Source organism: Mustela nivalis (genome assembly GCF_964662115.1).
Source record: "Mustela nivalis genome assembly, chromosome: 1".
NCBI lineage: Eukaryota > Metazoa > Chordata > Mammalia > Carnivora > Mustelidae > Mustela > Mustela nivalis.
Window position 1 is genome coordinate 7,887,643 of NC_139020.1, and position 16,682 is coordinate 7,904,324.

At 41.2% G+C, this 16,682-nt stretch overlaps 1 protein-coding gene across 8 annotated transcripts in view; it reads right to left on the reverse strand.

Annotated features, from left to right (window-relative positions):
- Positions 1 to 267: 267 nt before the first annotated feature.
- The window catches only part of TTC3 (tetratricopeptide repeat domain 3), a 131,304-nt gene continuing 114,889 nt past the window's right edge, over positions 268 to 16,682 (reverse strand). For 6 of the 8 annotated variants that reach the window (XM_082722545.1, XM_082722541.1, XM_082722547.1 and 3 more), the window contains 7 exons: positions 14,297 to 14,387; positions 13,777 to 13,878; positions 8,848 to 9,209; positions 6,933 to 7,059; positions 6,611 to 6,751; positions 2,989 to 3,081; positions 268 to 1,813 (listed from right to left, as the gene is read on the reverse strand). In XM_082722545.1, the coding sequence (XP_082578671.1) occupies positions 1,748 to 1,813; positions 2,989 to 3,081; positions 6,611 to 6,751; positions 6,933 to 7,059; positions 8,848 to 9,209; positions 13,777 to 13,878; positions 14,297 to 14,387 (982 nt within the window). In that variant the 3' untranslated portion in view covers positions 268 to 1,747. The remainder of the gene's footprint in view (positions 1,814 to 2,988; positions 3,082 to 6,610; positions 6,752 to 6,932; positions 7,060 to 8,847; positions 9,210 to 13,776; positions 13,879 to 14,296; positions 14,388 to 16,682) is intronic. The other 2 variants (XM_082722543.1, XM_082722544.1) reach the window with 1 other exon arrangement.

A 16,682-nucleotide genomic window follows, 5' to 3' on the forward strand; every position in this document is an offset into this window, starting at 1 on the left:
AAAACAGTAAACTATCATCTGTATATAAACTTTCTATTCACAAATAAAATAGCCAATCATGTGACCTTGAGTTTAGCAACCTTTATTTAGCCACAGAGGGATGTTTTTTGATCCAGGCTCTAAAATTCCTAAGATTCTTGGTTAGACTCTTTGGATGTATCATGGCTCCTCTTTTCCAAATGAAGATAATGTAAGTATCTCGAATTTTCTAGAATTCTTTTTAAAAATTTTTTGAGGAAAATGGACAAGCATGACAGTAAACCGGTATTATTTTAGAATGTTCTTTATTTTGAAACTTACACCAGGATATGTGTAAGGCATGTTCACAATATCTGTTTGATGTACAAAACACATTTTCTCACTCTCCAGCTGCTCTTCTTTTCCTTTGTACCTGCTGCTACAAACTGGTCCCTACATATCTACCTACAGTTCTGTTCTTGTGAACATGTAGACAATGTTTCAGGGACCTGCAAGGAGAATCTGCCTCAAAATAAAGAGTGAGCATCTATAGACTAAGTCACTAAGACATCAAAACTCACAAGCAACCAAGGCTGAGGAAGGTGACCAAATTAGTTCACGAATCTGGGACTGTGAGCTTCCAGAGGAACAAAGAACCCAATGAAAACATTTTGTTGATGTCTGAGAGAAATGGAATGTGTCCAGAATTCATGTTTCTATATTTACCACTGACTACAAATCACTAAAGAGATCTAGTATTTTAACAGATTCCAATGCAGTTAAAGTTTTGTTCTCACACCACAGTATAAGAGTGCATGCATTACTTCGCACAAATGTCAAACACAGAACAAGTGAAACACAGACACTTAGGACAGCCTAACTACACTAGTGCCTCTTTCTGGTGGTGGGATAAGGGAGGGGAATCATAGTGACTATTTCCCTATGGTGCCTACTATGTGTTAGACAAAGATACCCAAACATTCGTCTTCTAACTCATGAAAAAGGAGTAAGATATTCAAATGCTGCTAGTAAGAGTAAGATATTCAAAGAAGTTCCAAATGTGGGATTGGGTGATGAATAAGTAGCCTCAATTTTCAAGGCAACAAAAAAAGTCTTGGCTGACACTAATAAGAAATCAGACTCTACCTTTTGGGTGATGAAAAATAAGCTCTTTATATATCTACTGGGGGGGAATAAAATAATGAAATGAAAAAGCAAAAGCACATGGTGTCTCATGAAAAGAAGATTTGAATATTTTGGTTTAAATCAGGGGACACGTTACCATTTACTAGAGATTATTGAAATGTGTTTGCTTAAGCCCATTTAAATGCAGAATCTTTGAGGAAAAATGTAGGCATGTTATAAGGAATACTGACTTGTAAAAATTTTAACCTGGGGGACTTTAATAGGTCAGAATACTTTAAATTCAAGTACTGCTTTGAGGTGCTCACAACACTTCCCAAAAGAAGCCTTCCATCTCAGAAGGCACCTCTGTAAGCAGCCCCAACAATTTAGAAATGTGGCTACACATAATTTTATTAGCCACTACTTGTTATTACTGAAGTGTTTAATAAGAGCAGGGGAATTACCATCAATTGTATTAAAGATTTCTACTTATCAGCATTGCGACACACAGTGCAAAGAATCTTCAAATGTTTGCTTTTTATACCAGAAGTAATATATTGTTATTCTTCCAATTCAACAAAACAGTAAATTACTCTTCAGTGAACTGAAGAAGACTACCTAGGAAAGCAGGCTGGCCTTTTCCAGAAGGTGCTGGCTACTCTTCTTACAGGAGATCCTGAGCAAGGCAGGCTGGGCAAGAGCTCTGCCCTTTCAGCCACTGCTTAAAGCACTGAAAATGAGAAAATGAAATCAGTCAGTGTCTTCAGGAACACGGGGAGCCTTAGTTCCCCCATCTTGCTCCTCAACAGACATGGTTAAGTTCACCTCCATGTCTGGTGGGGCCTGGAGCTGCCCGACACTCAGGATCACTGATGCCTACTCAAGAGAGGGGTGTGCGCTAAGCCCTAGGGACAAATCATCTTGCCTCAGAATCTGACCCATGGACTCTGGGCTTCCAACCTGATCTGAGGGGGACGGCCTTGTCCCTCCACTTTCCCTACACTCCAGCTTCAGTCTTGGCATTTCATTCCAGGGGTTGGCATTTTCTTGGTCCTGAGACTCACCCAATTTCTAACTGATTCTCTCTCTGCCTGATCTTGCTTCTTGTACCTCCCACCAGCCTCCATACCACATCCTTGACTGGAAACTTTCTACCCACTGTGGTCCCAAGTTGCTTGTGGCTGCCTGTTGCTGCTAAGAGCTCGGTGTATGTGTTAAGTCTGAGAGCCCAAGTACAACACCCCTAAACCTGAGGAGACAGGCCACACAAGAGACTGCGAACTGTCTTGACTCCTCCTAGTAAGTGTATTGTTTTTAATCCCTTTTTTCAAGGGATTAATAAACTGACATGGCAGAGACCTAACCAGAAGCAGGCATGGAGAATGAATGCCCACAGCATCCAAAATATTTATCGAAAGATTTTGAAAATTTCTAAGTCAGGATCTCCCAGGATCTAGCATAATGGGCCCAGTTAGGTTTAGCTTTTCTCCTCTAAAATGTTAAATGTACTTCATATACTGCACTAAATCGACAAAATGTTGCACTGTGCATCTATGTATCCATGTGTGTAAGAAAGTACCTTTCAAGAAACAAATACTCTTTTGAATTTCAGCACCAATGTATTTGAGGGAGCCAACTACGACTGTTCTCCTCCACCCATGATGTGATGGATGGAAAGGACAGTGCGCAGAAGTGCACACCCCAGAGCCCAGGAGGCCTCTCCCCTTTTCCACAGCAGCAATCTTTGAAAAGGGAGACAATGGACACTGGCACAAGGAGGCTTATGCAGAAAGTGCTTTGAAAATATAAGAAGTATTGACACTGAGGGAAAAAAGTCCCTTTTTATGTTCAAAATACTTAACAATCAAAATTCATGATATCAGGATGGCCAAAGAGAATTCTTACCCCTTTGTGAAACTTGTGTCCACATTTTAGCGCACGCACATTTTTGGATTTGAATACATCATGGCATAGTTCACAGGAAGCTGCCCCCGATGCCTGTGGAGACAAACGTGTCCCAGTAATAAAGAATAGCTCAATTCCTTTCTATTACATAAGCTCTTTCTACAAGTGGCCTTTATATACTTTTGTCATTAAGGTGGCAAATTACTCCCAATTATAGCTAAGCAGGCTGAGGGAACAACTTATTTTTTAATAGCATTTCTTAAGAAAAATTACAAACACACAAAAAAGAAAAAATACACCTTTAAAGTTCTAATTTTCTCATAGGAAAAAATGTTTTATATGGCTAATAGGTTCCCAGGAAATTATTACAAATTTCTAATTATCCCAAAGCACACCCAAACTATGGTATGAATATTATAAATTAATCACTCATCTAATTATCTAACAGTTGGGGACAGAAACATAAATTATGAAACATCCACCCCATGGACTATTGTGGGGCTAACTGAAATCATGATGGAAGTCCAAAATTCCCTGACACAAAAAGCTGGTGACAACAACCCTCTGAATAAAAGCAGGTTATAAAACAGTACGTATCATATAATCACATAATTGATTTTTCTGAAATAAGGAGAATGGGCATAGAGAGAGATACCTTATAAAGAGCCTGAAAAGATCTAGAATGCAAACAGCAGTTACTTTCAGTTAAGAGATTTAACTTTTTTCTTGGCTATTTTCTAAAGTTTCTATGAATGTGGATTACGTGTGCAAATCAAAACAAAACAAACTGATGGCTCATTCAGCAAACATCTGAGGTCAGGGATTGTGCGGCCACGAGGGCACAGAGCTGAATGGGAGAGTTTCCGGCTCAAGCAGCACACAGTCTGGTGAGCACAGACAGCACTTTCTGTGAAAGCAGACCCGAGTGCCACCCAGGACACCAGGTACAAGGTCCCCCTACAACTCCCGGCACCTACCCACACTGCACCATTATTTTCCAACTCCTCCTCCCCTCCCAACTCTGAGCACCTGAAGGCCAGGAAGCAGTCCTGTTCATCTATATCCTTAGCAAATGGCACAGAACCTGGCCCCAAAATGATTCTCCATAAACTGTCAGGCGAGTGAATGAAAGCAGCCCTGGCTGTGGGATTAAGGTCAGGGATGCAGATGGGGACAGTGTCTAAAGGCTCTGAAGACCCTGAACTGCTGACTGGGTTTTCTGTCTCTCCCGGGGCACTGATGGGGTAGATACAGTAAAATGAGGTGCTCTGTCTCCACTCTGTGGCCCCTGAGGGGAGGGTCAGGGAAGCAAGGGAAGTGTCAGTCCCATGGAAGGGCAAATTAAGGCCTCTGCAAAGCTCAGAGCTAGGTTTGGCTTGAAAAACCCTGTTAACTGGACTTATTTTTATTAGCATGAAAAGATGGACACATACATTTCTAAGTAGGAAAAAAAGACACAAAAAAGTATCATTTTGACTAAATTCACATATAAACACACAGACAAAGGAGTTTAGAAAAATACATACTGGTATCATAATACTGGTTACCTGAGGGTGGGTTTTGGGGTTCTTTAAAGGCTTTTAATTTGTATTTGCTACTATGAACAGTATACAACACTGCTTTTGTAATTTGAAAAGATTAAGCAAACTACTTTTAATTTTTAAAAAACTAACTATAATTATCAAACTAAGTCCCAGTTTGAAGGCACAGTCTTCTTATAAGTCAGCTTTTACAACTTTATGATCGCCAACAACCATGAAGCAGAAAGTACTCTCTCCCCTGACGGGGACTGCATTCGATCTCAGGCGGGGGTGGGGGGGTTGTCAGGGAGGACGCTCGGAGAATCCGGCCGGCGGGAGGGCCACACAGCACCTGGGCCGTCAGCAGCCTGGGGAGAGGGAGGCACTCTGGCGGGGTCTTGCGCGAATGCTCCGAATGCTCCGCGTGCTCCTAAGCGCTCTGACTGGAGTCAGACGCTCTGGGAAATGAGTGTATGCGGTTTGGAGACTATCCAAAGAATGGTGGACAAATGTAAAGGAGGAATAAAAACACAAGTTCACACAAAGATTTGCTGTTTAGTTCAAGCCAGCAAACTAGTATTCTGTGCAATCAGGGATCGCTGACTCCACTGCGGGGCCAGGAACTCTTCTAATTTTCATTTCATTTAAACTCTGATACCAGGGAGCCCGAGTGGCTCAGTCAGTTAAGCACCTGCCTTTGGGTCAGGTCACCACTGAGTCCTGGCATCAGACTCCCTGCTAAGCGGGGAGTCTGCTTCTCCTTCTCCCTCTACTCCTCCCCCGACCCAGGCTTGCTCATGCTCTCTCAAATAGATACATAAAATCTTTAAAAAAATAAACTGGTATCACAATTGGACAAAAGGGGAAAACATGCTTTATACCAGAATTTAACCCGGAGCATGCAGCCCTGAATGGCCTCTTTCAACCACATGTTTGGTTCCTACTACACAGTCCCTAGCATCAGCTGGGTCCAGGTGGTGAGGATTAGGGAATTGCATACTACACACCCAGACCGAATGAAGGAGTGCTGGCAAGCGGCATGAATCATCTGTGCCTCGGTTTCTTCATTATAAAGACAAGTATAATGCCTTATCAACTGAGATAACTACCACAGTATTTTATGGGGGAAAAAAAACTATGTAAAAGTAACATTCTTACTGCCCAAAAGAACAAAGAATATTTTAAATCTGTATTTCAAATTAAGGCAAGTTTAGCACATTGCAGTGCCCCTCGCCCCATTAAGGCACTCGAGGGGAGAGAGAAGGGAAGCTACCAGACCTGCCTGAACACAGAGTCAGACCCTGACCCTTCTATTCCAGCACGTCATCCACACAACAGCCACAACAAGCACGTATGATCTGAGCTCACAGTGCGACTAAATGACAGAACCAGGTCTTGGATTCCAAAGCCCACAGTGACACGGAAATAAAATGATTCAAAAATCATTTTCCCCAACTATTCAAAATATCACACTTAATATAAAAATTAACTTGTATTTGACTGTCAGTAGGCCCAGTTCCTACAATGTGGCCAGAACTCCCCTGGTCTAGAGTGCAGAGGCGTCTCCCAACAGGGACCCACAGATACCCACAAAAGCAGAGATGACCTCACTGTTTCACAGACTGTTCTAATGGGACACTCAAGTACATCTAAATTTCGTCTCTAATATTTTTTAAGGATTTATTTGTGAGACAGAGAGTGAGAGTGAGTGCACACACACGAGTGGGAGAGGGGCAGAGGAAAAGGGAGAGAGAATCTCAAACACACTCCCTACTGAGCGCAGAGCCTGTCAAAGGTCTTCACCCTGAGATCATGACCTGAGCCAAAATCAAGAGTCCATGCTTAAGTGACTAAGCCATCTAAGAGACCGTAATATTTTTTTTTAAAGTAGGTTCCACGGCCAACACGGGGCTCAAACTCACAGCCCCAAGGTCAAGAGTTGCACTCTCTACAAACTGAGCCAGCCAGGAGCTCCTGGTTTCTAATTTTAAGGTCACATAAATTAGGTCTAGAAATGAAAAGAATGGGGCTAAATCATGGATTAACTATTTTGGACATTAAAAAAACAAAACTGACTCCACTGTCACACATGTAATACTCACAGGGGAATCTTCTGTCTTCTGTCCCTTGGTTTTGGGTGATGGTCCAGTAATCACGGAGGATGGACCCTGGGAGGCCCTGGTCATAGAAGCAGCAGAGTTGGCCTCAGATAATTTCTTATCCTTTCCTGAATTTGAATTTGGCTACAGAGATAAAGTGGGTGGGGAAAGAAGCAAGTTTAGTGACCCAGATCTTCTATCTTAACTGAAGAGTTCTCCAGACTTTGGCTGGATACAGTTGTGGGTTTTTTTTTTTTGCTTTTTCTCATTCTCATATTTTATAAACAAAGTGGACCACTTTATTGTAGCTGGATGAAACACTGACCTTTCTCTTTTTCTGTTCATCCAGAATGTGTTCTGTCACTCTTTGGACAATTTCATCAATACTCAATCCCGAGAGTGAGTTCTTGTTCTTGTTTCGTACTTTTTTAATAAAACCAGCAAGCTCAGTGCTTTAAAAAAAAAAAAAAAAGGAAGTGGAGATATATGACAAGAGAAAGTCAAAGTTTTCTACTACGTGGAAATATTATGTGCCCATATTAACCCAACACCTATAAGAAAGAAACCAAATACACACAAACAAAATTAAACAATGGTAACTGTACATAAAAGCAAGAGAATCACTCTTTACAAGTAGTTATGAAAATTCCAGTACTATTTCTAAATATTTATTTTACTAGAATTTCAAAATAACAGAACAGTTTAATCTGCTAGATCAATCTGGGATATCTGTATCTACTTTGAAACCGAATTTCATATAGGCTGGATATATTGTAGCTTTATGCTAAATCAATGACTGATCAGACAACACTGGTTCTGACTTGAAATCAGTAAAATCTCCTTTACCTAGGGGGAAACTAGATTTGTTGACTGCCTCCTTAAAAAAACCTGACAACAAGGTTTTCAAAGCCTGAATATTTCACAAGTACCAGTGGATGGAATTAAACCATTAATCAATAGGAACTTAATATTTGAAGCACTAATACCTCAAATGTTTTAATTTTCAGAAAATGAGGATGCATTTCTATTCAGTTATTTAAACTCTCCCCAATTTAGTCAGGATTGCAAACCATTTTATTTGTAAGGTACTTCTGGTAATTATAATGAGCATTTTTTTTTTTAAAGATTTAATTTATTTATTTGACAGAGATCACAGGTAGGCAGAGAGGCAGGCAGAGAGAGAGAGAGGAGGAAGCAGGCTCCCTGCTGAGCAGACAGCCGGATGTGGGGCTCGATCCCAGGACTCTGGGATCATGACCTGAGCTGAAGGCAGAGGCTTTAATCCACTGAGCCACCTAGCTGCCCCTATGATGAGCATTTTTTACAACTGACATGGGGACTGCTATTGGGAGAACTTACAATATTTCTCAAACTTAGGGTAGATATGCCAATGGGCATATACTTATTTTTAAATAAGCAGGGCTCCACCAACAGATGCAAAACATTAATTCTAGCCAATTATAATTTAGCCATTACTTTGTTTCAAAAGTGTAATTTTAAAACTTGCAACTAATACTGTATCAAAGACAGAAATCACATGGGACAGAGTACAGAGGGTCATTCTGGGATGTGGATTCCCCTCTTCCTAGCTGTATCCCTGAGACACTACCTTCACTGCTTCTCTCCTTGGCTGAGACAGGGAGCACTTCTGCTCCCTCATACCAACCTGGAGACTGAGGCCAGGGGTTGTGGTGCAAACACTCACTGGCTTAGATAAAGCAGCAATCTCCACCCTTAAGGACCCTCTGTAACACACCCACAGGCCTGATTCACTATCAAATCACACCTAGTCCTCCCAACATCACACCTCTAACAAATCAGAGGTACTAGCAAGGTGTAATTTGTTGCTGCCTTCCTTGCTAGGTGGTATTTCCTCCCCCAAATTATACGAAACTAATGCTCTGCAGTTTTGTTTTTTCATTTAGGGACTTTATGCTAGGACTGGAGCATGTTACTGACCTCATCAAAATATTAGCAAATTACCCTAGGTTGTGATGACTGTGGAGTAACCAGGATTCAGTGTTTTCAGTCTAGATCCACACATCAAAAAGTTGGTTTAAAATGCTCACCTCTATGTTTACAAAAGAAAAAAAGAAAAAAATGCAGCACCCATCTTTTCTGAGTAAAACAACTATGGAGTTGTTTCCACTTTAGCCCCTAACTGGCCATAATGTTATCTGATCAGGAAACCTCAGTTCAATGAAGTATTTAACAGAGTCACAGGCACTTTATATCCATACCTGTTGTAACATGGGAATACCACTGACAGGTGCTCGATAATACTATTGAACGGCTTTTTTGGAGACTGGCTTGAGCGGGTAGCACGTCCTGGAAGAACAGGTAGTTTCTGATCAGCCACAAGGCTCTGTTTGGGCGGAGTTTCATGGCCCGTGCTCTTATACTCTGGCAGCTGGGGGACTTCGGGCTGATGGCAGAGCGATCCTGTTAATGGTGGGGAGGAAGCCCCCACTGGGCCATCACTGGCAGAGACCAGACCTGAATCCTCAGGAACTGCTGTTTGGTTTCCAGGCCCATGACTCGAAGAAGTGGAGGTTCCGTGATCTTCATGGCCTGAAGACTCAGGAAGCCCCGCAGGAAGAACCTGGGAAGAATATACCATAGTCCTTGGATCACTATGAGAAACATCCGTGCACAAGACTGACGATTTAGCATGACTGTAATAAAACTTGGGTGCTCAAGTGCACAGGACACTTGAATACAATAAACTAAACGGTTTTGTTTTGAGAAAACTGCTCTTTATCTTCACTTTAAAATGAGCTCTCCTGGGCTCCACACTGCTGGCCTCCCGCCCACCTCTCTGCAGCCCCTTCCCAGGCTCTCCCTGCAGTTCTTTCTTTCTTTTTTAAAAAGATTTTACTTATTCATTTATTTGACAGAGAGAGAGAGACACAGTGAGAGAACGAACACAAGCAGTGAGACGGGGAGAGGGAGAAGCAGGCTTCCCGCTGAGCAGGAAGCCCCATGCGGGGCTCGGTCCCAGGACCCTGGGATCATGACCTGACCCAAAGGCAGATGCTTAACTGACTGAGCCACCCAGGCGCCCCTCTCCCTGCAGTTCTTAATGCTTGTCTGTGCCTTAATGTGGATGTTCCCTAGGACGCTGCTGGGGTGGAGATTCACGTTTTTCCCCAGGACATTTCACATTCTTTCATGCCTCAGTGACTGTGCTTAGTACTGATAATGCCCACTTTTTAAAAGATTCTAGTCTTGAATGTGTTCCTCAGATCCAAACCTACAAATCCAAACTTCCTCTTAAGCAAATCCAAGGCCATTTAAACTCAGTGTCTTCAAAATCAGCCTCAGCTCAGTCTTGGGTGTCCCCCTCATGGACAGAATACCAGATTTGACTTAACTCCCCCAAATACACACACCATGTCCCCCCCATCTCACAGGCAGTATAGTTCTTTCCACTGTTCATCCTAAATACCTCTCAAACCTGCTCTCTCCCTCCAGCCCGACCCCCACTCTCTAAGCCAGGACACAGCTGTTGACGGTGAGCCCCTCTCCCACTGCTCTCCATTGTGGGCGAGCTGATGGCATCGCCTTACTTGAAACCTATATTGGCTTCTTAGTGACCTCAGGAAAAGTCAAACTGCTAAACACACCTTACAGAGCAAGGTTCCCTTCTTTCTGGCCTCTGGGTACTTTCATGATTTTTCTCACCAAAGCCCTCCTCTGTCACACTGAACTTCTTTTATATCCATGAAAGAAGTATTCTCTGTTTTTCTAGCCTCCAAATATGCTGTTTCTTCCATTTGAAACACTCTGACCCTCCAAGTATCACACCATCCACCCTTTCTCAAACAAACACCCATGTCTTCCTTCTGACTGGTTAGTTAATTCCTATTCCAGATCTCTGACTCACTGAGACCTCCAACAGGGAATCTTCTGCTGAGGCCCAGAACTCTAGGTTAGGTTAATGCCTTCTAATTTATGCTGCTAAAGCATTTTTTTGCTCCTATGCAAAACCCTGGCACACTTTACTTATAATTATGGGCTTAATGACTCTCTTTCCCAAACCCATATGCCCATTGAGGGAACAGACCACATCTAATCTTGATCACCACTAAATACCCAATGAATGAATGGGGGAGAAATGACACACGAAGCTAATGGTTTTTAGGGACACTTATTACTTAAGTTCCTGGAACCCTAAGAGTTCCCAAGGCTTAGATATTAAAATTCTTTTGTTGGGGCACCTGGGTGGCTCAGTGAGTTAAGCCTCTGCCTTCAGCTCAGGTCATGATCTCAGGGTCCTGGGATCGAGCCCCATATCGGGCTGGGCTCTCGGCTCAGCAGAGAACCCGCTTCCCCCCCTCTATCTGCCTGCCTCGCTGCCTACTTGTGATCTCTCTTTCTGTCAAATAAATAAATAAAATCTTAAAAAAAATAAAAAATTCTTTTGTGTATTTATAAAATTATATAAGATACAACTAAAAATTAATAGCAAACATTCTACTGAGATCTCACATTTTTTTCCCTTCCATGTCTGCCACTAAGAACTTAGAAACACATACTCTCTAAAATAAAAAAAAATAAATAAAATAAAAAGGGGGGTCTGGGTGGCACAGTCAGTTGAGCATCTGACTCTTGGTTTCGGTTCAGGTCATGAACCCCTCACAACCAACCCCTCAGGGTTGCGAGACAGAGCCCTGCCTCAGGCTCTGCATTCAGCACAGAGTTTGCCTGTGATTCTCCCTTTGTCCCTCCCTGCCAAACTCTCTCTCAAATAAATCTCAAAAAAAAAAAAAAAAAACTGAGAAACATAAATAAGTGATCTTTTTTTTTTTTTTTTTTTAAGATTTTATTTATTTATTTGACAGAGAGAAATCACAAGTAGATGGAGAGGCAGGCAGAGAGAGAGAGAGGGAAGCAGGCTCTCTGCTGAGCAGAGAGCCCGATGCGGGACTCGATCCCAGGACTCTGAGATCATGACCTGAGCCGAAGGCAGCAGCTTAACCCACTGAGCCACCCAGGCGCCCTAAATAAGTGATCTTTAATTCTACATCAAACTCTACTATCTTACTCAGTTCAACAGAGAAAATGTTTTTCTTTTTTTATAAAGATTTTATTTATTTATTTGTCAGAGACAGAGGTAGAGAGAGCGAGTGAGCACAGGCAGACAGAGAGGCAGGCAGAGGAAAGCAGGCTCCCTACCGAGCAAGGAGCCCGATGTGGGACTCGATCCCAGGACCCTGGGATCATGACCTGAGCCGAAGGCAGCTGCTTAACCAACTGAGCCACCCAGGCGTCCCGAAAAATGTTTTTCTATGGAGAGAAGAAAATGGATCTCAACAGAGTATATTACTCAGTTCAAGGTGACCAAACTTTTTTTTTTTTAAGATTTTATTTATTTATATGACAGACAGAGATCACAAGTAGGCAGAGAGGCAGGCAGAGAGGGAGGGGGAAGCTGCTGAGTGGAGGACCCCAGGACCATGACCTGAGCTAAAGACAGAGGCTTTAACCCACTGAGCCACCCAGGTGCCCCAAAGTGGCCAAACTTTTTAATGTTTTATTTATTTTTTTAAAATATTTTATTTATTTATTTGAGAGAGGAAGCACAAGCAGGAGGAACACAAACCTTTTTATGTTTATTTTATTTCAAAATTTTTAAAAGATTTTATTTATTCATTTGAGAGACAGAGAGAGCATAAGCAGGGGGAAAGGCAGAGGGAGAGGGAGAAAGAGACTCCCCACTGAGCCGGGAGCCCAATGTGGGGCTCCACCTCAGGATCTGGAGATCATGGCCTGAGCTTAAGGCAGATGCTTAACCATCTGAGCCACCAAGGTGCTCCAAATTTTTTTATTTTTTATTTTTAAAGATTTTATTTATTTATTAAAGAGAGAGAACACAAGCAGGAGAGGCGGCAGGCAGAGGGAAAGGGAGAAGCAGGCCCCCTGCAGAGCAGGGAGCCCCATCCAGGGCTCGATCCCAGGACTCTGAGATCACGATCCAAGCGAAAGGCAGACAATCAACCAACTGAGCTACTCAGGAACCCAAACATTTTCTGGCAGGTGAAACCACAATAAGCTTGCATGCTTAGTATGCAAGGTACTGGCTAGAATGAGACTTTCAAGATCAAGCTCCCGAGTGTAGTCACCTATGTTAAGGAGACTTAACGCACCTGACAGAAGGGTCACAGGGTGAGGCACAAATGTGGGTGGCCTTGACTGGGCTTTTAGGAAGAGGCAGAAGGTGGAGGGTGAGGCTGGTGCTCCAGGCTGGGGAACAGCCCAGAGATCTGCCAGTGGCAGGAAGGTGCTAATCAGGATGTAAGGAAAATAGTCTCCTTACTGCAGACTACTTCACAACCAGAAGATTTTAATGTCCCCAAATATTCTGAAACCTACCTCTAATCAACTCTCGAATAGAGTCCCTCTTTAAATTCTTTTAGTCAGATCTCCTTTGGGCTTAATTCTTTTCAATGTGGTATTGACTGAACATCTGCTCTGTGCCCAAGTAAGAAATACGTACTCGAGAATACAATAAAGTGATATTTAGTGTAGCCAAATTTTAAAGTCCACAATACAGAAATAGTTTTCCATTACTGTGCTGCATATTTTAAAATACAGAGCCAGGTTCAGCAATCACTATTATTCAAAAGATTCAGCAAATGCCTTAAATTAGCAGTAAAATATAACAGATCAGACTAACAAAACCTTTGTATGTCTCAGGTATAGCACTTTTTTGTCTATATTTGATGAAAAAACAAATCTTAATTTTGGTCCTATACCCACAGCATCTAGGAATAAGACTTTATCTGTAGACATAGTTGGTCTAAATCACAGCCACCCGATCCTCTTGGATTATTCATTCACACACAGGAAACACATATACCAGTATCCAGAGAAGAAAGCAGAGGTACCAGCCCTGTGTTTACTATAGTCCTGTCCTCAGACACTCACGTAGGAAGACTCATCTTCCATTTATATAAGAATGTTTATTATAAAACCTAAAGGATTAACCAGCAGCACCAATAATGAAAGCAACTTATTAATTCGTTTCATCCCCACTCCTGGAATACAAACAACAAGCATCTAGTCTGGCCAAATAAGAAAGAAACTGTGGTTTACTGTTCCATTTTCTTTTCTTCACACGGACAAAAAGAAAAAAGTAAGAAAAAAAGAAGGTGTGACAGACTTACTGTGCTGCAGATAGGAAATGAAAGCTGGGGTATCTCCACTTTAGGAAGTTCACTGAGCCGAGAGCCATTTTTAATTGCCTGAATTTGTTCTTCATACTGAGACTGTAGGTAGAAGGGAAAGTATTAAGCTCGTCTAATAAATTCCCAGGGAAAATCAGCATTGTGAATTAATACTTTTTTCTTACTAAATATTTACAAATGGTCAACACTCTTCCAGGAAATATAACAGAGATGCAAAGTATCAGAACAATTATTTCTTGAAAGAAGTTGAAAATTAGATATTAATTGGAATGCTCTACAGCCTTATCAAATATAACTTCTCTAATTTTCTCAATTAAGAAAATAAGACATATAATTAAGAAAACAGCATCACTTTCAGGAAAAACTTTTAATAATTACAACAAAAAAAATACATATTGCTTTAAACAGTTCAAAAAAGTTTCAGTGACACTAACCTATCTCCTGAGAACTATAATCAATCATAGATTTTGAAAGAATTACAAAATATTTTATAACTTACCTTTGCTTTCTCAGTTTCTTTTCTAACCTTAGAAAGAAACGATTCCCATGAATGGACATCAGACTCCATATCAGGGTAAGTTGCAGAATCACTGAAACAGCAGAAAAACATTAAATCGCTTACTGTCTACTTCAGAAATGTTTTTAAAAGTTAAAAACACTAAAGTGCACATGAAAACATGTAAACATGAGAAAGATTACATATACATTATTTTCTTAAAGATTTTATTTGACACAGAGAGAGAGAGACAGCAAGCACAAGCAGGGGAAGCGGCAAGCAGAGGGAGAGGGAGAAGTAGGTTCCTTGCTGGGCAAGGAGCCCGACATGGGGCCCGATCCCAGGACCAGGGAATTATGATCTGAGCAGAAGACTGGCACTTAACCAATTCAGCCACCCAGGCCCTCCAGAAAGATATATTTAACATAATCACACATGCAAAACTATTTTTCTTAAAGATTTATTTATTTTAGAGGGTCCACAAGAGTGCTCACGTGTTGGGGGAGGGACAGAGGGATAAAATCTTTAAGCAGACTCCCCACTGAGTACGGAGCCCAATGTGGGGTTCTATCTCTCAACCCTGAGATCATGACCTGACCGGAAATCAAGAATCAGATGCTTAACAGACTGAGCCACCCAGGTGCCCCACATAGAAAACTATTTTTAAAGTATTATGTATCTTGCAGACTCACCAGTAGAAACACTTGAGGAAATCTGATTACTGATCAACCAAACTTCCCGAACTGGTGGGCAGATAGCATATTCTCCTGAATTTTAGTTTCTTGCCCTAAATTTGAAGATCTAACCATTTTTCATTTAACATCTTCATGTTTAACATCAAAGGCTGTTTTTACATTAAAAAAAAAATAAAAGGGCAACCTGGAACACTTAAACATTTCAATAAAACCTTACCCTTACATTATGGTAAAATAAAGGGTGAGGCCTAACAGACTGTAAGTTTTTATCTCAGCACCTTTACTAAAAGTGACAAACAAGCTTTCCATTCCTAACTGGGAAATCAGTAATATTATCAATCCATGGTTGTGTCAGTTCTCATTATATATCTTAAGGAAAAACCAGAACATTCCTTTTACGTCTTTTCTCTTTCATTATCCATTGGTGGACTGAAAGAGTTCATACAAAATCCCTAAGAAAGAAGCTACATGTACTGTGGTGCTTCATGAGGAAGTTGACACTCCCAGATGGAAGGGCTGCGAGCTCCGTTTCCAGAGTTGCCATAACGTGTAGCCCATGACCAGATGAAACACCAGCCTTTCGGATAAATCCACTGCAGCTCCACTGCAGCTGTACCAGTCTTGTCATTCGAATCAGCATATTAGTTTTCTCTCATTAGAAACGTTTTCTCATGTGAAAAAACTGTATCTTGAAAAATCTTTTTCCATGACCCTCAGAGGGTCAACACTGAGAGCTGAAGTATAAAGTAAAAAGCACAGAAAAGGATGAAAAACCTGACTATGGAATATGATAAAGAGACCAGATGAAAAGTAATCCCTTGTGTGAAAATCCACACAGAAAGTGCTGAGGCTAGACTGAAGAAGACCCTTCAGAACTCCCAGGTAAACCTTATTCCAGAAACAAAGTCAAACAAAAACAAGTAAAGATTATGGAGATTTGAGGGCGCCTGGGTGGCTCAGTGGATTAAAGCCTCTGCCTTTGGCTCAGGTCATGATCTCAGGGTCCTGGGATCGAGTCCTGCATCGGGCTCTCTGCTCGGCAGGGAGTCTGCTTTCCTTCCTCTCTCTCTGCCTGCCTCTCTGCCCACTTGTGATCTCTGTCAAATAAATAAATAAAATCTTAAAAAACAAAACAAAACAGATTACAGAGATTTGAAAAAAGGACCACAGGTGAGTATCTTTGGAAGTGACATTGCATTCTCAGTCTACCACTAAAACTGTTAAGTGACTATTCTTATATAAAGTAATTTTTTAAAAAGTTTGAAAATGTGATCATCATTCCAGAAATTTATTGCATGGAAATGATTAATGATGTGCATAAAAATTTAGCTACAAGGAAACTCACTGAAGTGCAGCTTTTATTAATAGAATGTGCAAATAACCTGACTATACCATCACAGTGTTGTTTAATATTTGTATGCTAGAACACTATCCAATTTCACAAAATTAGGTTAGAGAAATGTAATTATTGACATGAAAGTGAGCTTCCTATATATTAGTTGGTGGAAAAAACCCATAAATTTTTTTTCAAACATTTAATGATTATGATTTATTCCAAAATACTAACTAGTTACACATCAATTTAGAATTATGGATAATCTTTATTAGTTTTGTTTGTATACTTTGATATTTCTACAATTGAACATGTATTGACTGTTTAACTATTAAAACGGGTCTTGGGGTGCCTGGGTGGC